The sequence below is a fragment of the Poecilia reticulata genome, linkage group LG18 (genome assembly GCF_000633615.1).
Source record: "Poecilia reticulata strain Guanapo linkage group LG18, Guppy_female_1.0+MT, whole genome shotgun sequence".
In the NCBI taxonomy this organism is placed as follows: domain Eukaryota; kingdom Metazoa; phylum Chordata; class Actinopteri; order Cyprinodontiformes; family Poeciliidae; genus Poecilia; species Poecilia reticulata.
The window spans coordinates 20,714,014-20,729,320 of NC_024348.1; the positions used below are offsets into that span (position 1 = coordinate 20,714,014).

At 36.3% G+C, this 15,307-nt stretch overlaps 3 protein-coding genes across 6 annotated transcripts in view; 1 reads left to right on the top strand and 2 right to left on the bottom strand.

The window, feature by feature from the left end:
- The window catches only part of LOC108167177 (gastrula zinc finger protein XlCGF57.1-like), a 7,886-nt gene extending 2,677 nt beyond the window's left edge, over positions 1-5,209 (bottom strand). The window contains exons 1-2 of the mRNA XM_017310350.1: positions 4,935-5,209; positions 2-144 (exon numbers count right to left, since the gene is read on the bottom strand). Coding sequence (XP_017165839.1) covers positions 2-144; positions 4,935-5,103 — 312 coding nt within the window. The 5' untranslated portion in view covers positions 5,104-5,209. The remainder of the gene's footprint in view (position 1; positions 145-4,934) is intronic.
- Positions 5,210-5,391: 182 nt separating this feature from the next.
- Positions 5,392-10,638, top strand: LOC103480884 (zinc finger protein 25-like). 2 transcript variants are annotated; one of them, XM_017310373.1, is made up of 3 exons: positions 5,392-5,724; positions 7,506-8,150; positions 8,655-10,638. In XM_017310373.1, exons 1-3 carry the CDS (start codon positions 5,556-5,558, stop codon positions 10,085-10,087), a joined length of 2,247 nt encoding a protein of 748 aa, XP_017165862.1. In that variant the 5' UTR covers positions 5,392-5,555; the 3' UTR covers positions 10,088-10,638. The 2 variants fall into 2 exon arrangements, with proteins under 2 accessions (XP_017165862.1, XP_017165863.1); XM_017310374.1 differs by having other exon boundaries at positions 5,394-5,724; positions 7,506-8,066.
- Positions 10,639-13,059: 2,421 nt separating this feature from the next.
- LOC103480883 (gastrula zinc finger protein XlCGF57.1-like) overlaps positions 13,060-15,307 on the bottom strand; it is a 21,070-nt gene continuing 18,822 nt past the window's right edge. Inside the window, exon 3 of one of the 3 annotated variants that reach the window (XM_017310385.1) lies at positions 13,060-15,307. This exon is cut by the window's right edge and continues 1 nt beyond it. In XM_017310385.1, the coding sequence (XP_017165874.1) occupies positions 13,988-15,307 (1,320 nt within the window). In that variant the 3' untranslated portion in view covers positions 13,060-13,987. The other 2 variants (XM_017310384.1, XM_017310386.1) reach the window with 2 other exon arrangements.

A 15,307-nucleotide genomic window follows, 5' to 3' on the forward strand; every position in this document is an offset into this window, starting at 1 on the left:
GTTTCATCTGCAGAGGTTCTGGTTCCTCTTGCTCCTGTTTCATCTGCAGAGGTTCTGGTTCCTCATCTAAATTAGAGTTTTCCTCCTGGTTGCTGGCCTCATTCAGAACCTCCTCCTCTTTACACAGACAGTACTGTGGGAGGTCTGGACAAAAAGATAGAACAAAAGCTTTTAAATGAGAGTCAAACAATAAACCTTACCTGCTCTTGGGTTATTCTAATATTCTAAACTCAACAAATGCTTTTTCTGATTAGAAGAAAACTAGATGTTAGTCAAAAATGTAATATTATGGACTTCCGGGTGAGCAAGCAAGATAGCGATCACTTAACCAAGTGTCTTCTTGGCTAACAAGTTTCCTCCCTCTATGTACAAACAGAATATACATCAAATTGAGCTTCTAGACGAAATGCCTATAAAAATTCAAAACTGCTTTGCCATTTTTATTCTTTATACTGGCAGATTAAGAAATTATACTGAAACAGTAACATGACTACAATGAAGGAAGGTGGGATTTGAGAGAAAAGAAAATAAAGTTGAAGACACTATACTCATGACACGCATCTACAACTCTGCAGAAGAAATGACGAAGGATATGCTGACTCAAAGATTTGCAGTCTGTATTCAACACTTAAAAAACTTGGGCCGACAATAATTAAAAGTCCTCTGTGGATGGAGCTGTGACAGACGGAGAAGTGGATTTCAACTAAAGCAGAGGAGGGATGTAAGAAGAAAGTGGATGTTTAGTCAAGAGAATGAAATGCAAAGTCATGAACAGGGCAACAACTTTGATTAATTAAAGGCAAATGAGATGAATATATCTGGGACAGACTGGCGACCTGCCCAGGGTGACCCCATCTCTCGCCCAAAATGTCTCACTGGAGAAAGGAGTGATTTCAAACCGGGGACAACAAAACTGAATGGGAAATGCACCGCTACAATCAGGTAACTGCAACAGAGGGCCCTCCACAAACAATGGATGTCTGATGGTTTTTCCCCAAGTCACTCTCACCAACTCACACTCAGCGTTTAATTTGAACTGGGTTCCTGTACTGGATCTGGGGACTCTCTGATTCTGACATGATGCTCGACATACAGGAAGCAAGAAATAGAAGTGAAAAACGTCCGTTTTCTGCCACTGGGGGTGAAGCAAACACAAGGAACGCGATGGAGACAAAGCATGAACAATTTTCAGCAGGGAACAGATGGAAGTCTGGACAGAGCGAATGAGCAGAAAGCGTTCTTCAACAGATTCAGTTCAGCTCGTCATCCTCCTCTCATCCCACCAGCCTTTGAACTGCAGTTTTTCTGTCAAACTGCAGATGTTTTATCTTCCACTTCAGTCAAAACGAGTTTTTCAAATCAATTCCTTTCCAACAAAAAAATACTTTCCAAAACTTTCCAAACCGAGTTTTGCTCAAATCAAAACTAATAATAAAAAAACAGCAAAAAACCTGACAATTGCAAGGAATATTTTTGTAATCTTTTAGTGTGAAATAATTACGTTCATGTTTTAGCAGTCTATGCAACACAGGTTTGGAGGAATGGGCTCAATCCTAAGATCTGCCTCGAGTTTTCATACCTTTTATTAAGTTTTCACAAATTCCAAACTGTATTTTACACAATCTTTTATAATTACGGTACTATCTAAGTTGGGTATAGAGTTGAGTTTATGAAAACTGAAGAAATAAAAATCACAAATCAAACTGTGTTTTAGATAATCTGTGACTAATTTAGAATAATTCGGTCCAGGTTTGAGTTGTCAAGGAGATGCTTTGCCCCTTTTTCTTACATCACAACCGTTTAATCTTTATTCCAAGTTAGACCAGACCCAAGTTTTATTTGTTTATCCAACCCTTAGAAATAGAGATTAGTGCCTAAAAGAAATTTTTATGCTGAATAATGGGATTCCAGCTTGCACATCTTAAGTTTGCACCAAGTAAAGTCAAAGACAGATAAAGTTTTTATGATTTAAAGCACTTTGATCTGCTTTGTTGCTGAACTATGCTATAGAAATTAACTTTGACAATGAGTGGCTCAATCGGCATTAGCCATTACAAATGTGTGTGCATAGCAAAATAAGGAGGAATCTAAACAACACATGTTCATGCAGAATCAACCTGCATGAACATAAAGGTTGAACATGTATTCAACCTTTATGTTCATAAAAAGGTTGAACGGTGCCACTGAAACGGCTTTACAGCCATTTCAGTGGCACCGACCCACATAAAAAACCCACAGAACAAATGGTACAAATCACGTATTTCCCAAATCCCGAAAATGACATTTACCTTTGCCGTTTCATAATTATAATCCATGTTAGAGTGAATTTTTCCTCTTGGCTGCTATAATCTGTTCTTGCGTTACTCAACGTAATTTCTTTTTTTTCCCTCTGAGATTCTGCTTAGAAAATAAGGTTATGAAGTTGCATCCTCGTGCTGCTTTTAGTTTTTAAAATGGTAAAATTTAGGTTTGCCTCAACTTTTATAAACTAATGCCTCTTATATGCATCATTTTTTGTATTACTGTTGGTGCAGATATTAGGTGGACACTGTGCTTTGCCTGCTAGTAGTTTAAATTTATTTCAGCTGCACACTTTCAAAAGAGTATTCAGATTTTTAACATGCATTTTCTAAGTAGTATTTTAGTTCACTTTTACTCAGTAACTTCAGTGTTGTTACAACTCTGAGACATTTTTTGCAGTGTCTTTGTGATACCAGAACTATTTCACTTAAACATTTAATTTCCTGGGATATTGTCAATTTATTTTCAAGCAAAACTCTAAAAAAGAGCTGAGGATTTATTAGTTTTGATTACATTATGCAGCTAAATACGGACGCTTATTAGTTTTTTTTTGTTTTAAATTTTTCAGGTTTGCATCGTAACACCTCATGATGTTTCTGAATCATGATCGTTGTGCCGATTACCTTTCCATTGGATCCAAGCACCTGGACCAACTGACAGCGTCCATCAGTCCACGGTCTGCCAGATCATCACAACGTGGACTAACTTTTTATTTACAGTACTTGGTTAAACTATGATCTTGAAACCGGAGCACCAGATATGCAAAAATCTACCTGCAGACTTTGTTGGCTACCCTGACACTGCAGTCATCCTGGACGGGGCTGAGCCGGTCTTCCTCTCCTCCAGAGTGACGAGTTTTCATCACCAGTAAAGGCAAAACAAGTCTGATGTCTGATTAGCTGCTAGGAAGTATATCATATATTCACTGTTCATTTTGCTATCCTGTTTGTACCTACAATAAAACTGAATCTCATTTGAAATTCTCTACATTTCACAAACTTTTTCCCCTTTTCTCAGTGTTTACGTTATATCAAGTATTTGCATGTAGATCAGGAATTCAAGTGAGATGTTAAAATGCAACAGTTTTAGGTAATACCAGCAAAGAAATGTGAATATTAAGTAATATGTAGTTAGTCATATAATTTAATATACTGAATAAGGCTGGATGATATGACTTACAAGATTTTTTTTCATACCAGATTTGATTTTAATCGATTCCTCTAATCCTCAATTTCTATAATAAAATCACAGAAAATATTTTCAAAAAGTGCCTTTATTTCAATCATCTGTTCTGTGAGTTGTATAAGGGAGCATTAAGGTCAGGATACAAGAAATTTTAATTGCAAGAATGCAGTCATTGTTACAGCAGAATAAAGATGCAATTTTATAACAATGTCTTAAAATGACAAGAAGTCGTTTTAATGAGAAATAAAGATTCAGATTGATCTGATGAAACCAGCTCAGTCCATGTGGTTCTGACATTTGTCAGTAATCAAGAGGATGTACATTTCCACCTCAACTGACCAGGTAAGCATTAAGGTAAAAAAAATAAAATAAAAAATAGAGCAAATACTGTATAAAAAATGGAAAAAGAGCAACTGATAGAAATAATTTCTATATATGAAGAAAACCAAAAAAGTTAATAGCAGGAGAAAAGTTGTTGGCAACAATAGCTCAGCCAATCTCTCCCTCCAGGAAGCCATCAAACAGAACTCCTGTACAACTCCAACTATAATAAAGATTTTAAAAAAAGGAAAGAAAACAGAAAGTTAAAATAACAAATAATGCCAAATTAATAATTCAGATCTAATGCGTTCTGGAATCTACTATTGACATTTTACAAATTTCACAAATCAATTAGAAGGTTTTACAAATGTTTTATTTATTCTGCTGTTAGTACAGAATAATCTAGTTAGGTTTGAAATGTCTAGGTGTTGTTTTTAAAGTACAACACATTAAAAAAAGCTCAAGATAGTGAAAATTTAAGTGTAATCGCCCTTTAGCTATTTTCCGAATTAGATGCTACATTGGGAAGCTAACTTCAGCTTCGACTGATAGCATGGCACAACAGATCTATATATGTTTATATAGATGTATATCTATATCTACACAGCATAGATATGTAGATTGCACACTGCACAGATAATCAAAACACTTAAAGTTTACATAGCACCTTTGTAAGCTTGTCCCTGTTAGCTACGTCAGACATATGAGGCGTTATGGTGAATACAAACGATTTATTAACTTACCTTCGAAGTTATTGTGAAGTTTTGACACATCCAGCTTAAATCCTTTGTTGTTGCTGGAGCGTTTCAGGACGTCTGAATAATTATATAGGCATCATTAATAGTCCTGCAGGACTGAGGAGCCACTGTTAACATACTGTTGCCTGTGAACCGGAACCATTCTATGTGGCAAAAAAATGCGGAAGTGCTAAAACGGAAGTCCGTGGCATATACCTCATTAGTCAAGATCGCACTTTATCATTATAAGTACTTAATTTTCAGATGGAGCGGATTTGTTAATCCTAAAACTTTTTAGTTTGAGTTCAGCGTCGTCCTAAAGATTTGTCCTTACCTGTCTCCGACTCTCTTTAAACTGTTTCATTAGTAAAACGTAAAGGTTTTTCGAACCTGTCCGGTGTAAGATGATCTTCGGTATCCGGGTAAAATCCAGCAGTCTGCGCTGATCCTCCATCTCTTCCTCGATCTTGACCTTTATTTCTTTCAACTCTGTGAATGTTTCTTCAGCAGGAGTTTCCTGCTCGTTGATAAACTCTCTCTGAGGCTGAACTGAAGACATTTTTACTGCTAATATTTCCCCAAAACACCAAATCCGCCTTCAAATTACGTTCTAACAAAAGAAAGCTAAGCTACGTGTGCGTCGTGTAATTTCGTGTGTTTCACTGTGGCGGTACTGAAGAAACTGTAAACGATTTATACGTTCCGCTTTGAATTTTCTTTGCGTCTCCTCTTTTTACTGAAAATTATTTTGAATAAATTACACTATTTTGGAATTGAGTTACTAAAATAAGTGAAAATGTCAATATTTTAATTTTCTAACTATAAATGTATATTACGAGGCGACTCACAGCGGATCTTATATATCGTTCGGAGTTTATTCAGGACAGCCACAGTGAAACACGCGGAAGATAAAAACAGAGCACACAGGATAGAGTTAGCTTTTCTTTTGTTAGACGGTTGTTTGAAAACGGGTTTGAGGTTTAGCTAAATATTTGAGTGTCTGCAGTAAAAATGTCTTCAGTTCAGCCCCAGAGAGAGTTTATCAACGAGCAGGAAACTCCTGCTGAAATATCATTCACAGAGTTGAAAGGAATAAAGGTTAAGATCGAGGAAGAGATGGAGGATCAGCTCAAACTGCTGGATTTTACCAGGATACCGAAGATCATCTTACACCGGATAGGTACGAAACACCCTTAAATTTTACTCAGGAGGGTTAAAAACATGTTAAAGACTACGGAGCCCTCCAGGGGACATGGGGATTTTTTTTCTTTTGCGTCCCCTCGCAAAAGTTTTGCGTTCGTTCGCAATAATCTACTGATCAGTTCATGTGGCATAATTTATACTGTATGCTTTTCTTACGGTGGCCGCCGTAATTTCTGCTTTAATACAAGGTTATGTAAAGTTTTTTCATGAATGTTAAAATCTCGTGAAATTTCTGACGTTTTATATCTTTTCCTTTAGTATAGAAAGACACAACAAACCTGTGATATAAACAGAAACTTTCCGTAGTAGGAAATAAATAAAAATGCATTTAAACTATTTGGACTATTTCTGAGTTATTATCGCGGGGTAATAAGTCATCTGACAGTTTTGATTGTGTCTCTATTGTGTTCTTAACAGACATAAACGTGCAGTAAATGAATCGATTTTCTATCAGTTTTTTTTGCACCAAAGCGTTAATAATAATAATAATAATCACGTTTTATTATTATAAAACACAGCAAACTAATGGTGGCAGAGGGACTCACTGGGTTAACTCGGGGAATCTCATCTGTCCGTGTATCAATCAACTCCAAACCTCTCAAATACTTAGAATGATGAACTCTGACCTCGACTATTTGCTATTCATTATTTAATATCAAAATTAGAGTTTGTGTTCCGTGACTCCCTCATCTCTACTTCACCAGTTTAAGAAAGTACTGGTTAAAGTTTGCACTTGGAAAAGATTAGTTTTACTAACTAACTAACAGGATTAGTTTATGATTAGTTTTATGTTTAATCTTATATTTTATTATTGTTTAGATTTGTTCTGTGTTAAATTATGGCTCTTATTTAAGTCTGTTAAGAGATGGATAAGTTATTTTAAAACTATAGACTCAAAATTAATGCCAGAGACGATGACAACAATGGTCCTCAGCTTCTGGACAGAGAGAATAAAAGGTTTGAATGAAGGGTGAAAAAAGGGTTAAAGAACCTTTTTTTCTGGTTTTCCTTGCCAAAAACAGAAAAAAAAAGCAACTCTGAAATGAGGGTGAAGGTTTCAGCTTCCAAGTATCTGCAAAGTTGTTTTTAACCTAATTCAAAAGAAATTACACAAGCATTCCCACCATTCCACTCCAAACAAAAGACCCAAAGGAACCAGGTGGGGTTGAGCGGGTTGTTGATTTACATCTGACTGGGAATGAACTGAAGAGGATGGACCTCCATGACCTGAAAAGGAAAAAGGATCAGATTCCAACAGAGTTGCTGATCTGCAAAACTTCGTCCTCATAAGATTCCCTGAGAGTAGCTGAGTATAGATTAGCTGGAAGTTGATCTTCTTTTCTCTCAAAACCTGCTTTTAGTGTATTTAGACATCAGTGTTTCAGCACATCCGGTGGTAATTCTGGTCTACTGTTACTGTTTTACAATCCAGCATCATCCTTCTTATTGCCATGCCATCTGCAAATTTCAATAGCTGAGATTCAAAAGCACCTTAGGTTTTGCTTTAGGCCTTCTATCAGAGTATTTTATATGATGTTTAGTCTATCTACTTAGAGGAAAGAAATATTTAGAATATTCGCTGGGGAGACATTAGGTTAAGCTTTCATCATCTTGTTTGTTCACCCAGAAAAATTATCTCCAAATTAATTTTACGACATTCCAAGAAAATCATGTTTAGATGCATCAATGGATTAAAATGCTGGTTTTGATCTTTGGTTGATATTTCAAAGCTTTTGTTTTTTTTTTTCTTTTGTCCAGATCTTTGTAAAGAGGAGGAGGTTGTCAATGAGCCCAGCAACCAGGAGGAAAACTCCACTTTAGACCAAGAGGAACCAGAACCTCTGCAGATAAAACAAGAGCAAGAGGAACCAGAACCTCTGCAGATGAAACAGGAACAAGAGGAACCAGAACATCAACAGTTCAAAGAGGAAGAGAAGCAACTCTGCATCAGTCAGAATGAAGAGCATCTTGTGCTGAAACAGGAGACTGATGATATGTTGGTGAATAAGCGGCAGAAAAGCAAAACTAACAATTCAAAACAAAAAAGGCACAAGAAAACTCACCCAGACCAAAAATTATATTCCTGTAAAATTTGCGATAAAACTTTTTCTCGAAACAGTTCCGTGACTAGACACATGAGAATTCACACGATTGAGAAACCTTTCACATGTCCCACCTGTGGAAAACGTTACCATTACAAGAGAAGTTTAATTTGTCACTTGAGAACTCACGGAGGTGAACAACGGTTCACATGTTCAATCTGTGGAAAACATTACCATTCAAAGGACACGTTAAAGAGTCACATGAGGATTCATGTGGGTGAGGAGCTTTACTCATGTATGAGTTGTGGAAAAACGTTTTTCTCTAAAAAGGGTTTAACTGATCACATGAAGACTCACACAGGTGAGAAGCCTTAATCATGTATAACCTGTGGAAAAGATTTTGGTTGCAAAAGTTATTTAAATCTTTACATGACAGATGACATGAATGAGATGTCTTGTGTGACCTGTGGAAAAAGTTTCTCTCAAAGTGGTAGCTTGGAAACACATTGTGTCACTGTATTATTTTAAAATGTCCAACTTTTTGGATTTAGGAAATGCAGTCCAAAGATGCAAACCAATAGCCATGCATTGAGATTAAAAAGCTATTTTGGGTTTTTCTTTAGGCCTTCTGTCTGAGTATTTTATCTGATGTACATTCTGTATCTACATAGAGGAAGGAGATTTTTGGAAGCTATTATCATCTTGTTTGCTCATTCAGACGTTTGTAATATATTTTGACTCCTCTAGTTGAGTAAATTTTTCATAATTATAAGTTTTTAATTTTACAATACCCCAACAATATTATGTTTAGAAGAAGGTCTTTGACTGACATTAAAATGCTTTTGTTTTGTTTTTTATTGTCCAGATCTGTGTAAAGAGGAGGAAGTTCTCAAAGAGTCCAGCAACCAGATGGAAAATGCCACTTTATATCAAGAGGAACCAGAACCTCTGCAGATGAAACAAGAACAAGAGGAACCAGAACCTCTGCAGATAAAACGGGAGCAAGAGGAACCAGAACCTCTGCAGATAAAACAGGAACAAGAGGAACCAGAACATCAACAGTTCAAAGAGGAAGAGAAGCCACTCTGCATCAGTCAGGATGAAGAGCAGCTTGTGCTGAAACCGGAGACTGATGACATTTTGGTGAATCCTTCTAATGTGCAAAGAATCCACAATGAAACAGAACCACAGAGGAGCCAACTCATCTCTCATGATTCTGCTAAAGATGAGAACCAGGATCAGGAAAGAAGCAATTCTGAAGATCCAAGAAAAAAGAGAAAGGAAGAACAAAATCAAAATGAGAAATATACAACTGACAGTTCTAAACTAAAAAGGCACAAGAAAGCTCGCCCAGACCAAAAATTATATTCTTGCAAAATTTGCAATAAAACCTTTTCTAGAAACAGTTCTGTGACTAGACACACGAGAATTCACACAAATGAGAAACCTTTCACATGTCCCACTTGTGGAAAACGTTTCCATTACAAGAAAGGTCTAATTTGTCACTTGAGAAATCACACAGGTGAAAAACACTTCACATGTTCAATGTGTGAAAAACAATATTGTTCAAAGGACACTTTAATGAGACACATGAAAATTCATGTTGGTGACCAGCCTTACCTGTGTACGATGTGTAAAAAAAGATTTACTTGTAAAAATGGTTTTACTGATCACATGCAGACTCACATGGGTGAGAAGCCACATTCATGTGTGACCTGTGGAAAACATTTTAGTTACAAAAGTTATTTAAATCATCACATGAGGGTTCACACAGGTGAGAAGCCTTTTTCATGTACACATTGTAGAAAAACATTCAGTCAAAAAGGATCTTTAACTTGGCACATGAGAATTCACACAGGTGAAAAGCCTTTTTCATGCACAGACTGTGAACAGAGATTCTCCAGGAAAGGCAATTTAGCTATTCACATGAGGTCTCACACACGTGAGAAGCCTTATACGTGTGTGACCTGTGGAAAACATTTTGGTTACAAATGTTATTTAAATCTTCACATGAGGATTCACACGGGTGAGAAGCCTTTTTTATGTGGGACCTGTGGAAAAGGTTTCTCTCAAAAATCTAATCTTTCTGCACATGTTCGAGCTCACACAGGTGAGAAACCTTTTTCTTGTGTGATTTGTGGAAGACATTTCCGGTTTAGATCTAATTTACTTTTTCATATGAAGACTCACACAGGTAAGAGTCCTTTCTCTTGTGTGACGTGTGGGAAAAGTTTCACTCGGTTAAGCAATTTCTCTGTTCATATGAGAGAGCACAGAGCACATGATGGCATGATTTGAACCTCATATTCTCAGTAATTTTCTGTTTGAAAGCGCAGTAATTATAGCTGGGTGACATTTTGTAAATGTACCAGCTTTGTAAAAAAAAAAAAAAGCCTTTCAAATGGGTTTAGCTGAAATACTTTCAAGAAATTATCTTGTTCTGGTAGTTTTACCTTTTCATTTAAATGTTTCGTTTTGCGTAAGATTGTCTCCATATTAATTGTTTCTTAATTGAAAAGTGAATTTGAATGCTTTTAGAGTCATTGTACGTTTGTTGCACGTGTACTTTTTTTGTACTTCACTGATTTTGGTTAGTGGATACATGTTAGCTGTTAGGGAAAGCAACGTATGCGCTGGTAGTTTACAAACATATTGCCCAATGGAAAAATACTTGTCTAAATTTGAATCTGAATATCACAGTTTTTTGTATGTTGTCTCTGTAGCTCAAAGAATAGACTTTAAAATACTGTTAAGTTTATAAATCGCTGAACAGCTGAGCAACAAACTACATTAAAGATCTGCTGTTGCTGTATCAACCTTCCAGACCCCTCAGGTCTTCTGGTTCTGGTTCTGCTCCAGAACCAAACGAGGAGAAGCATCATTCAGCTTCTATGCACCACAAATCTGGAACTAACTTCCAGAAAACTGTAAAACAGCTGAAAAACTGAGTGCATTTAAATCTCGACTAAAACCCCACATGTTTAGAGTTGGATTTTGAAATTTAATCAATTATGAATTTAACAATGGCTTAATGTGATGTTTTGTTGTTCTATGTTGCATGACTTTGTTTTTGTGTTTGCTATGATGTAAAGCACTTTGAAATGCCTTGTTGCTTTAATGTGCTATACAAATAAAATTTTATTTGATAGGTGTGATTCAGAACAAAAATAAATATTGCTTATTATATGATGGCAACAATGCAGACATAAGGTTTATTAAATCATAATTAATCCTGAGAAGTATTTTTTGTAACCGTGCACTGACTTTTTTGTTTTTGTTTTACCCATTCGTCTTTTTCAGTTAAAGTTTTTGTTTGAGAATGTTTTTACTTTTTAGAATATTACACAAATTGATTGATGTATATTAAATTTCAGATAGAAAAGTGACAAAAAAACTCTCAACTGTCTTATTATGGGGGCGACACTGTAGGAAAGAAGGAACCAATCAGCCGGGGCAAAAAATGTTCTTAAACACCGACGTGTTTCCAAAAAATAACTCAAAACTTGGGCCCAAGGTTCAGGACCACCGAGATATGCGAAACAGGAGAAATATTTTTGCTTTGACTGTTTTGTCAGTACACAGTTGATTGGAGGCGCCTAGATATGACTACTACTAATGCGACTAAGCTAGCTGAACGCGTTAGCAGTGGCCGCAGCTAGCTTGTTAGCAGCTAGCTGGCTGTTAACTCGTAAACATTTAAATATATCAGTAAAAGCGAGATGTAAAGGTTCTTATTGTTCTGTATCCCAAATCAGATATTCCTTTTTGAAAGAAAATTAAAACGTCAGTTATTATTGGTAAATGAACAAAAGGTAGATTATGGGACTGTGTGACATATTTCGATGTTGAGCATTTTTAAAAGGAAGATTTCTTTTTATAGTAAAACAAGATTCAAAGTTTTGCACATAGTTTGCGTTTTAAGATAACATGTAGGCAACAGTTTTAAACATCTTATGAAACTACTGGTCTGTTGAACCACAACAGTTTAAGTAGTTTTATTTTCAATCAGATTTTAGACTTTTGTTAGCCAAATTAGCTGATAGTTGTTTTTCTCTATTTTGTTTTTCCTTGATGTGTAATTTTGTATACATTTATAAATGAATATTTTTTTTATGTAGTGACTTTATAAAGTAAAGATTAAAAAAATTCTTCCCCCATAAAGAAGTATTTAAAATTATTTTGAGGTTACCATGGTAACGGCTGACCCACTTGAAGTTCGGCCCTTTGTAACAATATTTTGTGAAATGGCTTCTCAGACAGTGAGTATTGATCTAGTTAAAATGATGTAAGGTATTTTAAAGAATAATTTAAAAAATTAGATGAAGTCCATTCACATCTAAAATGGCGTCTCCCACCTTTATCTGATGCTGCATCAGATAAAAACACTCGTTCATTGATGTTGATGCAGAACTGATGGACTTTGTCCTCTACAGCCTCTATATGCGGGAGCAGCAAAGTGACACGCTAACCACTGCACCACACAACGTCCTTATTTCCCTTATTGCAGGAATTTTCAGTTTCCCTTTGGTAAATTATATTTTTATACAATTTGATCTACCTGACGAACTCACCTAGTTCATCTCCGTTAACTTTCTTGGAAAAATCTGTTTTGCCAGGTGATTGCAACTAGTCGACTGGCCCCGTGAAAAGTCATTGCAGAGTAAAGAATCAACCAATTGGAGGAGCCCCTAGTATCAGGTCCATAATGGTGCTGAGGTGTCAGAATCTCAGCATGAACAGTTTCCAGGACGAGTCCAGATGTCCACAGAGAAGAACGGATCAGACTCCATGTGTCCAGACTGAGGACTGAAGACGGATAAATCACAACGACTGGATTAGATCTTCATCTGTGGAAACAGAAATCTCTGAATCCCCACTCTGTGTTTATTATCTATATAATTTCCTGTAAATAAAACTGATCAGTTTAATCTCTTCACAGGAGCAAAGAATCGACCTTAAACATCAAACCTGAAAACTGGATCAGAAACCAGGGAGGAAGAGATGAGCTTTATGGACTACAGCTGTTTATATATGTGAAGGTTTTCCTGATTTACATGCTTTTTGGTTTTATTCCAGTCTCTGATTCCAACCAAATTATTTTCTGTTTCCATGAATGTCTGAAGCAGAATTCAGAGATTGGGGTTGTAATTGTACAAATCTATTCTATCAAACAGCCTTAAACTAAATGAAAAGACCATTATTGTTTAAAATAAATTTTATTATAATTCATGATAATTCATATCATGAATATCTTTTCTACTATCCATAGCATAAAATCCATGTAAAGAAAAACCTGACAAAACAAGACTGGGATAAAAATTACAGCTTACAGTAACTAGCAAGAATAAAGCCAATTAAGATAATTAAACAAAAAGGGAAAACATCTCAGATTTCAACATTATTTAACAATTTCTTCCTGAGAAAAAAAATGGTGGATGATATTTAAAGTTTATAAAACATAACTCACAAAGGGCCATTAATTTGTGACCCTACAAGCACATGCAGTAACAGCTAACATATTTCATCCAATCACTGAAATAAACCAAATAAGTACAAATGACAAACACACAATAAAGACTCCAGAACTTTACAAGTCTAAACCTGAAAGCATTCAAAACCTTAAGAAGTTATGAATTATCTCCCATATTCTCTTTAAAAAACAAATAATGTTAACATAAAACTGCCAGAATAAAGTGAATGTTGAAGTATTTTAGCTAAATCTCCAATTTGAAATGCATTTAATTACAGTTTCCAAAAAGCAAATTACTAAGAATTTTGGCACTTGAGGTTCACATTATGCCGTCAAACCTGTGTGAGTTCTCATATGAACGGTAAAATTTCTTTTGAGGGGTGCACCAACTGCAGTTTTCTGCCCGATCGTTGATGACCAGTCTTTAAAAAAGCCTGATATGCCATTTCGACTTTTGGGCAACGCTAATTTTTTTTGTCTGAAATGTCACTAAATATAGTAAGAAAGCTGCTGTGCAGTGGAGTGACTATTGTTAACTACAAATGTGCAGACATGACCTGGTGGGCTGGTCGAACAGTCAAACCTCTCAACCTCTCAGAGGACAGTGGCCGATTTTTAGACCTTTGCTAAGGTAGATAAAATCAGGGGGAAAGATCAGATTCACAGGTATCGGCTGATCACAGATCTCCAAAAATTAAGCAAAGTGACATTGATAAACCAGTGAACCCCTACCACACACCTCTGTGAATTTTCATGTGAGCAGTCAAATTTTTTTTATGAGAGAAACTTCTTCTACAGGTCCCACATGAGAAAGACTTCTCACATGTGTGGGTTCTCATGTGAGAAGCCAAATAGTATTTTTGAGCAAAACTTTTTTCGCAGATCCCACATGAGAAAGGCTTCTCACTTGTGTGAGTTGTCATGTGCTGACGTAAACCAGATCTACATGTAAAGGACTTTCCACAAATCCCACATGGAAAAGGCTTCTCGCCTGTGTGAGTTCTCGTGTGAGCAGTTAAATGTATGTTACGAGAGAAATGTCTTCCACATGTCCCACAAGAGAAAGGCTTATCACCCATGTGAGTTCTCATGTGAGCAGTTAAAATTATTTTACGAGTGAAACTTCTTCCACATGTCCCGCATGGGAAAGAATTTTTGTTTGTATGAGACTTCATGTGAGAAGTTAAACGGTGTCTTCCAGCAAAACTTTTTCCACAGGTCCCACATGAGAAAGGTTTCTCACCTGTGTGAGTTCTCATGTGATAAACTAAGTCAGATTTATTCAAGCAATTTCTTCCACAGGTGCCACAAGATAGAATCTTCTCACCTGTGTGAAATCTCATGTGAGCGGTTAAACTGTTTTTATGAGTGAAATGTTTTCCACAGGCTCCACATGAGAAACGTTTCTCACCTGTGTGAACTCTGATGTGACTAACCAAGTCAGGTTTCCTCCGGAAACTTTTTCCACAGGTCCCACATGAGAACGGTTTCTCACCTGTATGAATCGTCACGTGATCAAGTAATTGAGATTTACACGCAAAACTTTTTCCACAGGTTGTGCATGTGAAAGGCTTCTCACCTGAGTGAATTTTTATGTGTCTGCTTAAAGAGCCATTTTGATGGAAACTCTTTCCACAATCAGCACATGTGAACGGTTTTTCACCTGTATGAATTCTCATGTGGTCAATTAAACGACTCTTGTAACGGTATCTTTTTCCACAGGTTGAACATGTGAACGGTTTATTAGCCGTGTGAGTTGTCATGTGCGTTGCCAAGGAATTATTTTGATAAAAGGTTTTGTCACAAATTTTACAAGAATATAGTTTTTGTTTTGGGTGACCTTTCTTGTGTGTTTCTTGTTCTGAACTGTCAGTTTTGTCTTTCTCCTGTTTGTTCACCAACATGTCATCAGTCTCTTGATGCAGCACAAGCTGCTCTTCATTCTGGCTGACACAGAGTAGCTTCTCTTTCTCTTTGAAATCTGGAGTTTCTGGTTCCTCTTGTTCCTGTTTTATCTGCAGAGGTTCTGGTTCCTCTGGTTCCTGTTT